The sequence below is a fragment of the Clarias gariepinus genome, chromosome 15, assembly GCF_024256425.1.
Source record: "Clarias gariepinus isolate MV-2021 ecotype Netherlands chromosome 15, CGAR_prim_01v2, whole genome shotgun sequence".
NCBI classification, from domain to species: Eukaryota; Metazoa; Chordata; class Actinopteri; order Siluriformes; family Clariidae; genus Clarias; species Clarias gariepinus.
In genome coordinates this window covers 25,949,791-25,968,642 of record NC_071114.1, presented here as the reverse complement: position 1 = coordinate 25,968,642, position 18,852 = coordinate 25,949,791, and the positions used below count along the sequence as shown (strand labels likewise).

At 41.4% G+C, this 18,852-nt stretch overlaps 1 protein-coding gene across 3 annotated transcripts in view; it reads left to right on the top strand.

Annotated features, from left to right (window-relative positions):
- Window positions 1-734: 734 nt before the first annotated feature.
- neo1a (neogenin 1a) overlaps window positions 735-18,852 on the top strand; it is a 133,814-nt gene continuing 115,696 nt past the window's right edge. For all 3 annotated transcript variants that reach the window (XM_053512800.1, XM_053512801.1, XM_053512799.1), the window contains exon 1: window positions 735-1,261. In XM_053512800.1, the coding sequence (XP_053368775.1) occupies window positions 1,177-1,261 (85 nt within the window). In that variant the 5' untranslated portion in view covers window positions 735-1,176. The remainder of the gene's footprint in view (window positions 1,262-18,852) is intronic.

Below are 18,852 nucleotides of genomic sequence, written 5' to 3'. Positions count from 1 at the left end.
TGCCTGAAGTTTAACCTGCACCATGAATGAAATCTAAATGCTAAATAAAAGCGATGTTATGAACAGTTATGTGGCGGATTTAATCATCTACTTTACAATAAGCTACTTGCTCAACATGAACAAACACCTGCACCAATAAATTTGAATTAGAAAAGCTAAATTAAATATTTATACTGGGATTAATTAATATTTTCAACACCGAAATAACAGCGCTGAAGTGGTACGAGTGAATCTTTAAGCTATGGAGTTGTTTTAAGGCAAAACTTCATCTTTATCTGATTTATCATCAGTGATTCACTCTCCGATTAACCTACTGAACAGGGAGTGTATTTGGCTGACGAATTCCAACTTCTTGTGTAAACTTTACAGAAAGTTATTTCTTTGTATTAATAAATGAGAGAGTTCTGCAGGACAGACATTTAAGTGGACTTCAAACTGAAATAATATCATCACTGATTACATTAAAGCCGATCAGTTTATTTTAGCTTTAACCTTTTAACTATTTCCACAAACTTTTCCCGTCAACGACGCGTGCTAACGCTAGTGCAAATAAAACTATTGTGTGTGTGTGTGTGTGTGTGTTAGTAGTGTGAGCTGAGCAGGATGAGGAAGGAGGCGCTGTTCTTTCCGCAGTTTGCAGCTCTCCGTCTGAGTCCATGCTCCACCTGGGGAAACTCCAGGTCAGGTTTTCCCGCGGATCCGAGCTGAATTCTGCCCTTTCCACGCCGCTGTTGCGCTCTACCCCAGCTGGGGCATTTTGCTCAGATTGCTGTGGGGGTAAAAAACAACACGCAGACACATACACACACTTTCCGATCGTTGTTTCTCTCTCGGATCGTGTGCTCTACGCTTTCTTGTGTTTTGTTGCGGTGTGTCCGTGTGCGCCGACCCGAGCCGATCCGCCACCGATATGGATTGATGTGATTTTTTTTCGCCAAGTTTTCGCTCCTCGGCCCCACAGCTCCATGTTTCTCGGCGCGACTTTTCCGAAGTCAGCGGCTGGCGGATGGTTCGGAAGCCGCTCGGGGTGAACTGTCTGACCGGGAGAGTGTAAGGGAGAGGGTCGGGGCCGGGCTTCAGGACTCCAGACTCCGTGGAGTTTTTCTTTCTTTTTTTTTGCTGTTTGTTCGGAGCGAAAGAAACATTGTTTCTTTTTGGCTGTTTGATCTCAAAGGGATGGCGGAGCGGGGAGCGCGCGTGCTGCTCTCTCTCCTCTGCCTCACCTCTGCGTGCTCGCTCGCGCCTGCACGCGCTCAGAAAGGTAAATGCGTGTTTATTTTATTTATAAAAAAAAAAAGATGATTATTTGCTTTGAAATTGTAAATGCGAAACAGTCCAGGAATGGTGGTGCATGACTAACAGCTGAACACTGATTTCATTTCAGTTGCAGCAAAACTCAACCTTTAAAACATCTAGTTGTGCTCAGTGTTTCACGTTGCAGTGTGTGTGTGTGTGTATGTATTTGCATGCAAAAAAACAACCATGCAAAAAAAAAAAAAAACATACATGTATATGTTTGTGTGTTTGTTTGTTTTTGCACATTGACAAAGAACTACACCTAGGTGCATCTTTTCCCCCTCCTGCTCTACTCCTGCACTGTTTTGCACCAATTCATAAAGCATACAGTATGCACACCTACTTATCTAATGTTACAGTATTCCCTAATCTACATGCATTTGTATGAGTAAAATAACACTAAATTGAGTCGAAAGAACAATTAACTGGTAACTCGATAGATATTCAATGCATTATTTATTTGTTTATTTATGTCTATTACATTACATTACTAGGGCGGCATGGTCATGGTCTGGTTAGCACTCCTGGGTCCAGGTTCGATTCCTGCCCCGGGCTCTGTGTGCATTGAGTTCGCATGTTCTCTGTGCTTGGCGGGTTTCCTCCAGGTACTCCGGTTTCCTCCCACATTTCAATTCAAAGACATTCAGGTTAACTGGTGTTGACCATATGTCTTAAGACAGTAGTAAAATGGGATTAAATACAGCCATGATCACTGTTCCCCCTAGTCAGACTACAGAGGTTCCTATGGATGGATTAAATTACTAGAATAGTAGAGACATCAGTTTTGCTTTGCAGAGGAAGGAAAATGTTGCGTAATAGTATTTCTATTATATTACTATGATAGTATTTGCTCTACTATAAAGTAAAGATGCAGCTCTTTTGTTAGTGTTATGCCACATGGTGTAACATGTTAATGTTCAACCTTTATGGATGCTTGTGTCCATGCATGAGGGTGCTACTTCATAGAACAATGAATCATGAGGTACATGCATGATAAATGGTCTTTTATATTTAGCTGGTTGAGTTGAATTCTTATGAATGACAAAGCTCGCCTTGATAAACCCAGAACATATGTTTAGCCTGAGGAAATCTTTGGCTCAGAGATTTCCTACAATATCTTATAAGTACAAAAATTTATTTTTCTTTAATTCCGTTTAAACTGTGAATCACATGAGGGAGAAATGAAGCCCTGCAGTTTGTTTCTTGACTGTTGCATTTTGATATCATGTTGGATGTGTGCTCGTTCGCCAGTCTTGGCAGGAGACGAATAATCCGAAATGCCTTGTGTGAAGCTGATAGACGAGGCTCGAGTCTAGTCCGGGGACGTTTTGTGTTTGGGAGCTGATGAAAGCTGGCTGTCCTGCACGAGAAGCGTCGTGCCGTGGTTAAAAGCGATCCAGGGCTTTGCTGCAGATCAGTACAAAAGAGACGGATAGGGGGCTGGGTGGAACGGGGTAGACTGTGTCTGGGAAGTAATAAAAGCGGGAGATTAAGGGGGAACCAGGAGTACCTTTGGGAGTTTTGATTGGTTCCAGAGAATTGGCCAGGGATCTCTGTTTGAGCAGCAAGTTTCAAATTACTAACTGTTGGGTGCCCGTCTGCAAATATCTGTTTATTTGAAACATGTCTTTGAGGTCTAATGTGAACCATAAGAAGTATTTTTAAAGGGTTAGGTTGCATGTAGTTCACCGATTGAACACTGTTGTTTCTTCTTTATTGTTTTTTTGACTTAAAAGGAAGAAAAACAGCTCTGGAGGTTTTGGAGTCCTTGCAGATCTTACCGTGGTTTCATGACCGTTTCTTTTAAAAAACGCTCATATAGCCGGAAAACCTATTTGTGTTTTGTTTTATTGGGACAATTCTGAGAATTTCTTTTTTTCTTTCGCTCTAGAAACCTCTGACCTATCTGTTCTTTGTTCTGAGGTACAGAATAATTTTTATCTCCTATAAAAGAGATAACGGTCAAATGTTTTTCCTGTCACCTACACTCGGCATATTCAACTAAAGTCTTCCCACTAAAGGTCCAGTCGTGTAAAATTTCTTTCCTACAAAAGCCTGGGTGAGCAATTAACATGACCGAATGATGCCTGCAATTACCGCTTAATGCTTAACCATTCGAGTCATTAGTGGCAAAGTTAAAGTGGTTATAATTTTGTAATGATGACTCAAATTTCCACTTTTGACTCAAGACACAGGTTCAGCAGACACATGCTTTGGATTTAAGAGTAAACATGTACTTATCTGGGTGTTTGCTTTTTCATTTTTGCACATTTTTCTATAAAAAATTTTTAAAGCAAATTTTTCAGTTTGCTATTTTGACCAATCAATAAAAAAAGAGTGTTTGAAAATCTCAGGGAATGTTTTACTGTCCCAAAGAATATCACTTACCCACTTGCTGACTCCTTCAGCTAATACTTTGCATGAATGAATTTTTTTGTGTGTGGCGAATCATTTCTGGGGCACACATTCCAAAATCGGATTAAAAAAAAAATTATTTAACATTTTTATTTGTTTGCATTTGCGGTGGTAAAATGTTGCAGTTCTTCTATAATCCTGCAGGTGGCGCACTTAAAATTATTCACACATTGGCAGGCAGAACAGTCCTGCGTAGTAGGAGGGAATCGTTTTCTAAGTTTGTTTAGGATTGTGATAAATTCTTTAAAAAAAATCAGGATCATTATACAATTGCGATATTTACGGAATCGCAATAAAAATCAAATTGCCCATCATATCGTCTCGTCCCTGGTGATTCCCATCCCTATATATAGATACGTGTGTGTGTATGTACATATATAGGTGTGTGCATATATAACTCATAAAAAATAAATTCATTAAAAAAATATATATATATATATATATATATATATATATATATATTTTTTTTTTTAAATATAAATTTATTTTAAGTATTACCAGTAGTCCACCAGTTGACGGTGTGGGCCGAGACTGTTGCTGGTGGCCTCTCCAGTGTCAGATGCTATTTTTCATGATATTCCCGCTAGGACTGCACAATACATCATTTGCTATTAGCATTATGATATTAGCCGCTGGCCATGCTGATTATGCAGAAGACTCCAAAATGCAAATAAGCTTTTTTTTCTTCCCCCCAAATCCGTTTCCAATAACTATATTGCAGATGCGGTCACAGTCCTAATCTGTAGCACATGATCTAAATTATGAATTACATCCCCGTCCCCCTTCTGTACATAAACATGTGCAGGATGTTTGCTTTTTATGCCTCTATAAATGTCTGTTTTGTAATATCTAATTAAATATGACTTGTGTGCAACGATCCAGTCATGAGTCAGTGACATCGTTAAAACGGGCAGACGAGAAATATTTCTTCATGGCCCGATCGCGGTGACGGATAACCACGTCCGCGACAGGCTGCCATGCCAGCGTCATGTCCCCGCGAGCTTGTTTTTGTCAGCTGAGGAGATGTTCGGCTTGTCTACGCTTCCACTCCGCTTTCCGTCCTGATATTGCCTCAGCTTGTTTGCTGAATAGAGTCAGTATTACGCCGCATTACGCGTCTTATCGTGTCTCAGTCATGATAACGGATCCAGCTGGATGTTTTCAAGTGTCAGGAAAAAAAAAAAAACCCAATGAAGATCAGCATCAGCGAATTTAATCCTGAATGGTCAGCATGGTGAATCTTTTTGAAAGCAGGACATGACAATAACCCCCTGCTGAGAATTTCAGAGACTTTTAGTTTGCTTTATTAATTTAGATGGACAATAGGCTCCTGGCTAATTGCTTAATGTGCAAATGAGGGCTTCCAAAAGAATTTTTAATGAACTGTGATTGACGGTGCGCTTTTTTTCCGTGTCAGTGTGGACGAAAGGACTTGTTGGCATGAAGCCATCTCTCATTCTTAGGGGACAAAAGCGGGGGACGTGCTGGTCATCTACAGCTTTCTAACCCCCGAGAGCTGTCAGTCTGAGTTAAAGAGGAAGGCGGGGTGTTGGAGTTGGCACGGAGACCTGACTTGCAACATGGTATGTCTAAATATCGAGAGGCTCCTGCTCCTTACTCGTGCAAGGAAGCTTCATTTCTTCAAGTCGCTCTAAGGCTGCATTTGGGGAATGTGTGCGTGTGTGTTTTTTTTAAACATACGGGTATTTTGTATTTCTTCGGCATACAGCGAAGCAGTTCGGCATTAGGGGCATTCCTCGAGGGCCTTGTAGTGAATCTTTGGCATTTGAATTCACACTCTAGCACAGAATCTTAAGCACTAAACTTTTCCTGCTGTTTTGTTAAGACATTACCGAGGGTCCTGCTTTGAGGATCTTTGGGATTTGCGCTGCAAAGACTCATTGCATTCTGGCATTCGAAGGGAAACGACTCTATTTCCTTTGTAGTGCCCTGACAATACTGAGTAACCGATCCAATGACATTTCTAAATCTTCCCGGACCATATTTAGATGTCGCATGCAAACTATACCCGGCATGGTTTCTTTGCCATCATGCATTAGATCTGCTCGTGTGGGGTGTGGGATGCCCCAGTGCAGCGATCTTAAACTTCAGTCCTGGAGGGCCAAGGTCTAACACTGTTTGGTCATCCTTCTGCTCAAACACAGCTGGTTCAACTAATCTATTGAGTTCAGGGGGGTAGCTCAGGGTTCTGCGTTGGACTGCTGATCGGAAGATCCCAGGTTCACAGCCCTGCACCACACTGCCAGGTCCTTGAGCGAGGCCCTTAACCCAGAACTGCTCAGATGTATGATGAGATAAAATGCAAGTCGATCGGAATAAGTGTGTCCCCCAAATACCGCGAAAATGTTAATTATTAGGTTTCGTTGGTGTATTTTGATGTTGATGAACGACAAACTGCGGGGACGTTCCCCTCATGACTGGAGTTGATGATCCCTACCGTAATGTGTCCCTTGGTTGGTCTAACATCCAACTCGACCCAGCGTTAAAGCATTCCAGTATCATGCTTCCTCTTTTACAGCGAAACAAAAATAGCTGAGATGGTCACATGGTTGGTGTGTGGCAGACGTGCATGAATTAGTATCTGGGTGGATAATAAAATTCGAGAGCATTTGGAACAAGCAAGGGTTCCACACTGGTGCAGCGTCTCAGGCTGGGATTGGGGTTTAATTCCAACTCCAATAAAAAAAAAAAAAAAAAAAAACCCACACCCCTAGGTTGTTTGACTTTTTGGTAAATTCCCATGTTGGAGAACATGTGTGCTCATATCCAGTGTCTCTGGAATTGTTTTTCTACTCCGTGCAATCAATAAAGTGTTGATTGGAGATGGATGGGCGAAAGATTTGATGGCTGGAACAAAGGCATCGCCGCAGCTATAACAGTTTGGTTCCAACTTGAGCATCTCAATGGCAGCTTTGTAAATAATAATTAGAATATGAATAGGAAGCAATCAGATGTTGGCGTAATCTCTTGTGTTTTCAACAACTGGCACGAGCTGAGTACAATTTGTGCCATTCAAATTCAGAGCAAATGCTGTGCATACCAGGTCTGTAAAGTTCTGAAAGAGTGCATCATTAAAAAAAAAATAAGAAGAAGAAACTTCACAGATGTGTTTTTGTTTTGTTTCCTTTCCCTTTTCAATGTCTGATTCGGATGGTAGTTGTGACGCTACCCACAACCACGCCAGTTCTCGTTCCGTGGCTGTTAATCGATTTGTTCTGCAGGTGAACTCCTGCCGCCAACGTCCCCTGCCAGCTTTCAGCAGCTGGCACGGATTACAGCACTTGGGACTTTTCACAGCTTACGCTTGGTGGAGCGAAACCTGGCCCTGACTTCGTTTAGGTCATTTTCTCTGCTTCCCTGGAGACGAGGAAACGGCGCTGAGCAAATCTTTCCTCAAGTCTAAATGCGACCAGAGAACGGGATGGAACCTCATCAAAGCCCCAGTGGAGAACAGGTTCTAGTCCTGGTTGTTCGGCTCTCAGACATATTGTGAGCTCATGTTTTGGCAGGTTGCCCAATCTCATGCATTTTTAAAGTGAATAATAAGGACGTGGCAAACTGTAAATTTGATTTCCTGACGCCTCCTGGCTTTGTAGATCCTCTTCAGCAGAGCATATTGTTTTTAATCTGTCTCTCTTGGATACGCTCCAAGAATTTGCATCATGAGTTTTAAGCGGCCAGTCAGGCGAACACCCCTTTATCAGTCGGTGATAATTATTTCGCCGTATGCAAACTTGAACAAAACTGAGCTTGAACATCATCCGGACGAAAGCCACTTCCGAGGTCCGGTTTAGAGCAGGAAACCTTTGAATCCATTTAACACTGACCCAGTTTGCTAGCATGCTTTGCTGCCCGTCTTTTTTCCACCAAGCAAAAAAAAAAGGGCAGTCTGGCAACTCGCAGCCGTGCACCAGATTAATTAGTATTGTTTTTTTTGTTTTTTCTCTCTCTCTCTCTCACTTTCTGTCCTCCTCTCTTCTTCTAGATCATCGCTCATGAAAAGAGCACCAGAGTTTTGTTTCTGACCTGTTTTCTGAGTTGTATTTCATCTTGGGACAAACCCATGGGCGCTCAGCTTGTTGTACTTGTCATGTCGGAGGCAAAAAGAAATGACCTACATTTTATGGATTCAGAGTTTCGGGTTGTTTTCCCGCATCCGAGTTTAGTAACTGAATGCGTCGAAACTTCCTCGAAGATCGCCTTTTGCGACACGTGGACGTTGGGAAAACATGCACAGGAGCTCATTCCCTATTAATCATCATCCAAAACCTCATTGCAATAAATCTAAACCAAAAAAATAAAAAATAAATAAATGCATTGAAATTTAAAGTCCTGGGGCCATTTCTTCCTTTAGAGTTAGTGATTTATGTTTTTACGTAATGTAGGATTTATCTGTTTCTTGTTCCCAAAACAACATAATTTTTATATATATAATATAAAAAAACAATGACGTATTACTACATGCATTGCATCACTACTGAATTGGTCATGCATTGTGAAGCCTTGTGCTGTCTTGTGAAGACGTGCCGTTCAAGTCAAACCAGGACTTTTGATTGCACAGAATAACAGAACGAAGTTATGGAAGTAAAACCTCCCTTTATTCCTAAATATATAATCCCCTGTTACACTAATGCACTTATCCCAGTGTTACACTAGTGCTTGGATACCATCAGTGTAGAAAGCTTTCTCAGTATGTTAGAGCCTGCTACACTGGCCTCCCAGGAACTCCTTTAATGGCCCAAACTTGTGGTGGTGACTTGGGGCGAGGTCAGGACTGTACTGTGGATGTGGCGATAACTTTCCGTACCGTGCAATAATTGAGTGTACAGTTCCCGCAGACATTTACAGTATGTGTCGTCTGCAAATTAGTGAGAATTTTCCATAGATTTTCAAGGATCAGGCGTTCCGACCGGGATCGCTGTTCATAAACATACGGTCTATTTTAAAACGTTTGCACAATTCACGTTTTACGGCGGCTAAGAGTCTCATCACCATACTGTTTGAAAATGTAAATGTCAATCATTTTTTACGCCTTTATTTACCAGAGATTTCATTAAAAAAAGCTTTGAAGCTGTATTAGAAGCCATATTGGCAACCAGGTTCATCTGAACTGTGTGAATAAAGAACAAATTTATTTCAAAATGGTTTTGTTCCTCGATGCATATATCTGTCCTGCCTGGGAAAATCTATGCTTTTTAAATTTTTTTCTTTTTGTCAGAGCTTTTGGGTTGAAATAATTTGTATTTCGAGAATTGCTTCAAATATAAAGAACATTATTATTTTAAAACAATAAAAAATAATAGTAATTTTTACAATAATAAAAATTATTATTATTTAATTATTTTTCTATAGAGCAATCTTAAACAACCGAATCTGATTGTACAAGTTCATTTCTCTGGCGTATCTGATCAGGATAATTAGATCTAACATATGTATTTTTTACAAAAATTTTATCTTGAAGTATAGCAGTACACAAAGAGCTCATCACTATTAACCTTCCCAGTCATGCGGCATGAACAGTTGTCCCGTATAAAGACTCAACACATCCAAGAGCTTAGATGACTGAGAGTGTCTTAAGTGTACCCATTCAGCCTCAGTGCAGTGCTGCAGAGCTTTTGACGGGCGCTGCAGGGGCCGACCCTCTAGCTCAGTGGGGGGAGGGGGGGAAACCCACCCTTGAAGTGCTGTAGGGTGTAGAGTCCATCATACAGGAAGAATTGTGAGTGCGTTGAAACACTCTGCCAGCCTGCCAGAACTCAGCCTGTGGCTCTTGGCACCTCCAGACGTGGTGAAGATCTCCGCTGTGCTGAGGCTGGCAGCTGGTTTATCTCAAAGGTCCAGAAAGGGCCCGTTGTATCGCCTGGCTCCAAAAAGCAAACAGTTTAAAGCTCTTACTTTTCATATAGCATCCAAATAGGCAAAGTATTACATCGGGGTTTTAGGTAATTTATCAAACTTTTTGAATTTTCTTATGAAGAATTTTTCCAACGATCAAGCCCGACCTTGGGGATCGTTGATTTACTTATGAGAGCAGTCTTTCTTTTGTAAACCCCATGATTATTTCCCGCAATTTGGTCACCGCTAATTCGGACCCACCAGCCAGATCTCCCAATTGTACAGCGTCTAAAAACCCTGGAGGCTGCACACGCATTGAACACCTGCTTCCGCTGGGATGCATGAAGCCAGCCAGGTTTAGGTTAATCAACAATGCAGAAGGCTTTGTGAATGTGTAATGAGGTCCTGGGAATTATTAGCCTCCGCTCGTTCTGTCGGTGGAGTAATTGAGATGTCAAAATAACCATACAGCATCTAGGATTTTAAAATTTTTTTATTTAGAGGCAATGGTTGTTCAGGCCCAAGCTTGTTGATCTCAGGATCTGAGGATTTGTGTTAGAGCCCCGCTGTTGGTGGGTTGCCATACCCTGTACTACTCAGCCACTGGATGCAGTCCTGGTCCACAGTCCAAGTCAGGATGGGTATTAGTCGTAAAACCTGTTCCAAGTTGTGTGCGGATCGGTGACCCCTTGACCCGAAGTTAATCTTGGATGTTTTGGTCTACCGAGTTCGACTCTGTTTATCTAATCTTTTTTTTTTTTATTTAATCAAAAAGTCTCTTTAGATCTGTGGTTTGCTCGACTTCCTTCCTCTTGAAACTGGTGCGCTGGTCCGTTGGGACCATCAGTGTGACCCTATCCAAGGTGAACCTGCGGTCTGAATGTGCTGAGGTGCATAGAACGCCGTCTGGGAGGTCTGCAATCCTCGGTACTGATCCTGATGGAGTTAATAGGAGTCAGAGAGCATGTGGGGACTGCGCATTAGAGCCTCTTTAATGCACAGCCGTCATGTAATGGAATTTCTCTTCGCACACGGTGCTTGCATAGGGAACCATGCAACCACTAAAAGGTTTACAGAGCAAAATTGAATTATAATGGAATTCGCCAAGGGTTGGCTTTCGTTGTTTATTTTTCCGTTGTGATTTCACGTCGCGCAGTTCGTTTAAAACGCATGTATATGTGACCTCGGGTGGGATGAAGGTCGTTATTCATTGGTGTTCATGAGGCCATCAAGGGGGCCTGGTTTAGTTTCTGCGGCGCACCGGGGTTATACTTCTGCTGTGCGCGCACAATGAGAGCCGAAGCGTTTCCTTTGGTTTAAGGGCACAAGCGAAGGCGTGATGGAAAGCAGCTGTCCATACTCTCACTCCGCCTTCAGCATCTGACCCCTCAAAACCTCGACCCCTGACCCGTGATGGATTGAATTCGAAAATAAGGACGCAGGGGACAAAGCCAGAACGCACACCTGCAGAGTGGACTTGGCATTCCAGCACTGGGCCCATGGACACATGTCCCGGGACGTCAGGGAGACGTGTTTTTGACGAGCCGAAATGCCATTAAGGCAGGAGGCCAGCTGAGAGTTTAAAAGTCTAAAACGTTCACCAGGAAGAGGCTCCCCTTGCATACACACTTATCCATCCGAACCCTACAGTGAATGGTGTTTAATATCCTGATGTGACGAAGGGATTAAATTAAGCGACCCTGGCCGTATGGCAATAGTGCTTGTATTATTCTTATATGAGGATAGTTGGGTATATATATTGTTGTGTGTATATATTGATCTTTTACCAAATTCCGTCCCGTTTTAAGACGTAAGTTCAAAGTTGTCACCAATAAAGAAGAAAAAAAAAAGAGAAGTAATTGCGGTGTACACAGAAGTAAAGTCTGGGTGTCAGGAGGTTAAAATAACAAGGTGTTATGGTGCAATTCATCCCAGCTTCCTTGACTTCCTTGATACCTTCTTGTGTTTAATTCCAGCCTGTTTTGGTGCTGCAGAATTTCACTGGTGCTTTCTCTTTTGAAAAGCGTGAAATGGTTATAGTTTAAACTCTGGTACTTTTGGGAGGCGACGTTCAGCGTGAGCGTTTTCTTCAAATTGTTAAATTGTAAAACAAAATGGTTAGAGCTGGACAAGGTCGAGGAGGGCCACCCACATCAACCCGCGCCTGAATGATTCTCAACCAGATTGGATTGTGGGAAGGGGTCACGGTTCAGGGACTTTCCTTGGCGACGGACTAAGATGCACGCGGAGAAACGTCGACTGCAGGTTCTTTAAGCTGGCCTTGTCCTCCGTCTCCTACGCTCTTTCTTTCTTGGACATTCCTTCTTCGTCTTTACTCATCCCTATTAGTTAGTTATTTCATAGACGCTTGTGTTTTGAGATTTCTCCTGCGCAGTTATTGCTCATTGCTTTCACTCTTTTTATGCAGTTTATTTCTTTTTTTTATTGAAGTCCTATTGAAAAGAAGGGAAGCCAGACTCGCATTAAATGAAATGAAAAGTTTTTCGATGTGGTTTTCGGTCAGCTCTGCAGTGGATGGTATTGATAAGATTTCCCAGAGGGGGAGACAATTGTGTGAAATGCAGGAAACCATTAGTAAGCCGCGGCCCCACGTCTCCCTCGCCGCTGTGTAAATACTGCTCCCCTTCACTCTTTCTTAACCCGTATGAATAGGCTTAGTGGTAATGATGATAACAGCAGGAAATGAGCACTCGCCGGCCAGAAGCCGCACTCTGACTTGCCTGACATTCACCAAGGAGGCGACCGTCTCGGGACTAAAATAACAAAGTCCTGTTGAGTGAATAGCGGAGTCGAAGTCAATCTTTTTTTTTTTTTTTGTTTCCCCCACAGATCAAATTACCGCGAATAAGAGTGTCAGTGTTGATTTAACGGGAGCACATGGACTTGTCTCTTTTTTTTTTTTTTTTTTCGGTGCCCTTGGGGAAAAGTTTCTATATATTAACTTGTGTTTGGACTGAGTTGTGGATTCGCCGCGGGTAGTTATGTCTGATCCGGTCTCATCTTCATCCCAGATTTTTCTTTTTTTTTTTTTCCCTCCTTTTTTTTTTTTTTTGAGCTGTGTATGTGGGATTTAATAACTTCTCTGAAATAGACGGCACATCATCTATGAAACTGTCTCGTAATCGATTACATTTTTTCTTCTATTAAAAACAAAACAAAAACATTTAATGCTGAATAGTACCAGGACTAAAGAAAGGAAGCGAATAGGCCTGGCTATCAGACGCAGACCTTTCAGTAGTGTTTAAACTCCATTCAAGTTGAGGTTTATCAGGTCCACTAATTGGATTACTCAAGATAAACGTTTCCGAACGTAATTTCCAGCTTTGCATAGTTTTCTCGGAGTAAATGGTAAGATTCCAATCTATTAAAAAAAAAAAAAAAAAAAAAAAAAAGTTTTTAATAGGAACAGATGATGGGTGTGTTAGTTTTTCTGGACAGAACCCTGTGTGTTTTTTGTCACCGTCACTGAGCATGCGTTATTTCGGAGTCGTTCGGGACACGGGCTGCACCGGGAATCGTCCCCGAGGCGAACCAGACTACGTGTCCTGTGGGGCAGAATTTCAATCAGCGCTTGTTGTATTGTTGGGATTATGTGTTGTGTTTGTCTGAGAGGACTGGGGGGATGGAATGTGCACCATGACCAACCAGGGGATCATTTGAGGTTCGTTTATGTGCTCTTGATGTCTCAGGGGGCACATCTTAAACCGCTGCCTGCTGAGCCTGCATTCAATTTGTTACATCATGAATCGAGTCTCGGGGCTGGATCCGGCCTAGTCTGGATTTTACCTGCTCCCTCTGTCTGCTTTGCATCCATCAGGTTTGTCTCATCTTTGTCTAACGTCGCCTGGTCTAAACGTCACGGTGTTGGAGTGATTTAGACACAATAGGACCTGAAGCTCCTTTTTTTTGAAAGACTTCAACAGACTTGTGCTTTCCATCTGTTTACCATAATGTGTAATGAACATGGAGGTATTACTGTACGTTCCATGAATTTATCTTCACAGTTAAAAGAAAACGAGAACAAGCTGTTTTTGTTGCTGCCTTCCATATGGCGCGTCACCCAAATCTCATATTGCTTCAACACAATTACGTGTCAGTAAAAGACCAGCGGAGAATGAAAAATGAACGCGGCGCTGCGATGCATAGCTGCGAAAAGGCCACCGTACGTAAAGACCGGCCGCGCAATCTCGGTTTTGCTATTAAGCCTCGGCTTTACCATCAGAGCACATTAGATCTGTCTCTCTTCACAGTTGATGCCCATTAATAATTGATGGCGCTTTCTTCCCCCATCCCGCGCTGTCAAAACGTTTGCTTCTCCACCCTCCCCCCCCCAATACATCTCCGCTCGGTTCCCATCAGATTCCCAGCCAGCATCGGCGTACGTAGATCATTCAACTCACGCGTATGAGCTCTTTGGTATAAAAACCTAATTAAATCCATGGCATTTGCATCAATGCAACAGTAATATTTAGTGTCTTGGAAAGATGATTTATTTGGCACCCTTTGTTGAAGGGCTGTGAAAACAACGCCCTCTGGACACGGCCTCGCTGCGTAGGGGGCTCCACGCTTCTTTTTTCCTCCTTTTATTCTCCTTGTCAAATTCAATAGATGCATTTCGAATGCTGCGCAATCAAGGCTGGCAGCGGTGGCGTGCGTGGTATCGTGTAATCATTTTCTCTCAAGACTGCAAGCCATGCCAACGCTATAATGTGTAAACGATAGAAAAAAAACTCCTGCTGTCTCAGCACTCTACAGAGGATCCTCGATCAATGGGAGGAAAAAAAAAAAAAAAAAGAAGTGAGCTACTTCCAAGGAATATAGAAAACTATGGTGGTTTTTCTTCTAATTCGAGTGGCACATTCACTAATGCACATCTGGACATTTCTGCACCGTGTGTCTGTTTCCCCATTACCTGACTAGTGATGGGAGACCAGCGAATGTTATAATCTTACCTCAACCTTCTGTACTGTATATAACCAAACAACCCAAATCTTCACTATCTCTATTTTCAATAAAACATGCAGTCAGTACATTCTTAAAGGATGTTTTTTCACCTTCCCGGTGCTGGAAGTAACCTTTATTTCTGCCACAACAACAGCACCGTGGAAGAAAGCAAAATGAAATCACACGCTGTTTGTGAAATTTTCACGACGGAAAAAATTTGGGGAATTAAAGCTTGAAATGCCAGCAGAAGTGGAGTTTAAAGGGCAAGCAAACTACACCTGCAGTGAGGGGTGAGGTTCCATATCTGAATGTTGAGTATCTGAATCTGACGCTGATAATTCTTATTAAACTTTGTTCGGTCGCCGCCGCAGACCATCCGAGCCGCACACAACACGCCACAGGTTTTACACCGGCTTCCCTTCCTGATACAACCCTAACGTTTTTCTACCCGGGCTTGGGAATGGCACTGCATGCAGTGGCTGAGTAATACAGGGTGTGGCAACCCAGTGACAGTGGGGCTCGAACCCGGATGCTCGGATCCCCAAATCAACAGTCTAGAGCCTTAGTCACTCGGATGCCATCATTCATTAATTTCAACAACTTTACGTTCCATTCATGCCTTTTATTATGTAAGAGTGAGAGCTGGAATGTGGTAAATATAAAGTAATACAAGCACAAAAGCATTGAACAGGGGGACTCGTCTGTGCTCCTTCACTTACCCTGTGATTGAGTTCTTCCAAAAAGAATTATTATCCTTCACTCAGCTTGTTCTACGTCCTACGTTGTTCAAAGATTCCAGACACGTCATCAAAGATGGGCTAGTGAAGGTGTTTATAATGCTAGAAATGATTGAAGTCTCCGTCTGTGTGCTTTCTAAGATTAAATGGAAGAATAATGGAGTTAACGTCATCTAAACGACGTGTAAACGTTATGTAGGATTTCTCCACTGGTTCCTATTACTTGACGACAGTTACTAAGGCATCAGTTTCGTTAATAATCCGGGGTTTAAACGGGACTCAGCAGCTCTGTCCACTGTGCACTCGTGAAGTCAGAAAGTGTTGAGTTGAGGAACATAAAGGCAGTGGTTTAGTTCCCTGTCTGCTGGCCACATCTGAGACTTCTGCGCAAATCTGTGGGAGTCTGGAGCGTCTGTTGGCGCCAGATAGGAAGCGCTGGTCCTGCGCTGAACCCATGGGGTAGATGTTTTTATCGTTACCGTAATTATTTTTCAGACATAGGATATGGAATGCATATTGAGATTTATCAATACATAAAAACGACGTCTTTGTCCTTCAGGCGTTAGGGCTGATGGTCCAGAGGCTATAATGTGTATAAGTGTTTCCAGCTTCATTAATGTGCCATTGTTTAAGGAAAAATTTTGCATCGTCTAGTTTTGCTGCTATAAAGCGAATAAAGCGCTTAAACACATGCTGTTCTAGGAAAATAACCAGTTTCTGAGTGGTAGTAGTAACTCTCTCCAGTGTTGATTACTTCCCTTTAATAGCATGCCCTGTGCTGGTGTTCCTTACATGGTATTGATATCATTTTAAACTATGTAACACACGTTTGTTGAGTTATTGTTAATTGTTGTCTTTTTACAAGGCGTAACTGATAAAAAATTTTTTTTTTAAAAATAATAATAACTTAAATGGCACGATGTAATCAGTTATGCAGTTTAATCAAGTTTTCCTTGGTAGATCAGTTAATTGAATGGATGATGCAGTTTTCGATTTAGAATCAAGTCAGACTTTTAAAGTTGTTCCCCAAAACGTACAAATGTTCAACAGTCTAAACTCAACTAATTCCTTTGAAAAATACCTTTACACATCTTCAGCGGAAATTACAAACTGCTTGCAAGAGAATCTCTTCTTCTTTTGAGTTTATAAACGGTTGGTGCAGTTCCGCCACCTAGTGGACTGGAGTGTCGAGCAGAAGGAAAGTTTTTAAGATATGACATTTAAATTTTTTAATGTTGCACAACATTTACAGCGCTTTTTAAATGTTTAAAAACCCGTAAGAATTATAACTGTTTAAAATGACTCGGACAATAAACTGCTATTAAACCAAATTTTAAAAAATCGCAATACGGATCGAATCGACAGACTCGCTGTGACTAGCAGCTCTAATAATTACAGCTCTGGCTGGTTTTATGCTACAGTTTTATCCTGAATCATTAACATAGTAAATTTGTAAGAATAGTGTTTATTAATATTTTGTTGGTTTCTCAACAAGGCTTTATATAAACTTAATTTTAAAACTTTGATTTGTAACAAAAGTCAGTTTTTTATAGTTTATACAGAATTTTTTTTAACATTATATTTTTTTTCTTATTATATTAATATTACATATGATTCTACATTTATCTAGAAATGATCTGTCTATCTATCCATCCAGCTAATAGATATTATATGTACATGCATGCACACGGTCATCCAAAAAATTTAAACACACTTCAGGGAAAAAGAAATTGCCTAAATATTTAAAAACTAAATGTATTGCTGTATGTTATATATTGATGTATATGACAATATTATGATGATATGGAAATATTATATTATTAATACATCATACTTGTACAAACAGTGAAACCTTTTCCAAAAAAATTATACACACTACTGTATACTAATACATCTCTACTGTTTCGCCAGCAAGTTGGTAACTGCTGTATATCATATGATACATTGATTTTATTTATTTATTTTTTCTATAAATATCTTCAGATATCAAATTGTAATTTGCTATCATTCTGAGCCTCATGTTGCGGTGTTGGCCTGATATCCTCGGATTTCTTCTAAGAGACTGAATGCAAAATCAAATCCCTTTTCGAGCCATTAAGAGACTATAAACTTGAACCACCCGAATCCTAATTAATTTCACTGGCTATTAATCATCGTGTCGTAATGGTGACTTCCAGCTGTGACAAAAGCGTCTCACCGTCGGCCTTTTGGAGTAACGCCGGGCGCCGGGTACGGGTAATACACGAAAGAAGAAAACATTGCAGCAGGATGTTTTGAAAGCATTCTTTTCTTTCATTTTAATATTTAATATACTCGTTTTATTGATGCACTGACGAACAAACGAATAATTGCACTGTGCCCGCGTGGGGAGACCTCTTGCATCTCCGGAATGAGACCGCGTACAGAAATAACAGCGTTGGGGATCGAGGCAGGAAGAAAAAGCAGCAGCCGATACCGCTTTAGCCGGGAGAGATGCGTGCTTGATTTGGACCCGGGGGAAATACTTGAAAGCTGCCGAGAAGCTTCACCACTGCAATACGTCATTTCGGACGACCTCAGAGGGGTGAAGTGCGGCTTAAAAAAAAAATCTTTAATAGTTCAATGGAAATTGTATTATTTTCTTTTTTGAATAGTAACATCATTTTTGTTGGAAAAGGAGCGGTTTGGAGGAGGTTTAATGCTTTTAGCTGACTTTTAATCACTGTGGAATGTTAGGCCTTTTAAAGAGGGACGTCCTCGGGGAGTTTGTAGCTTTATGCTCTTTAATTAAATCAGTGCTTTGCGGACAGGGATATCGTTACGTACGTAACGTGAAACTGCTCGGCCTGTTATTTATTTATTTATTTATTTATTTCACCTTTCACTTTCGGACGTGCCGGTAAGCTTATACACCAACTCTTTTTGGGAAAAGCTGAAATGACCAAATGATGCGCTGCACAAAAAGCCTGGGAATGCAGAAACGGCCCGAACGAGCGGTGATGTCTGAAGGTACGACTGTAATGAAATTTTATTCCATTTCCGTATAATGTTTTTTTTTTTTTTTTTTAATCCTTTTTTTTATGCTGAGCCGCAGAAACATCATGAACGTTTTCCCAGAGTCGCTTTTCCACGTCGCCTGCGTTATTGGTTTGTTTGCTGCCAGAAAATGAATTCCGAACGTGGAAACAGATTTGTGCAGATTTGTAAAAACAGCTTACATAAAACATGCAGTACTTTTATCTCTGTGCAAGAAAAACAACCCGGTACACATTCGATCAGATTCTCAAACTCTTTCCAGCGCAGGTGTGTGTGTGATTGTACTGTATATCCTGTGTAATCCTCTTACTGTGCTCATCAGTGTCGCTTCGAAACAATGTGACACGGTGTAATTTCTGTGTACACCATCGGGCTAATGAACAGACACCATGGAATGACCCGCCTACGTCCTTATTCGGTTGGCTTCTTGATTTAAGCTTTACTCTGTATTGTTTTTCACCTTTATTAGTGGACTTGAGCACGACACAATACGGAGTGTTCACATTACTCCAATGTAATGGACTTTAGTACAGATATGCTTCGGGTTCAGGTCAGGGTGTGTAGTGTA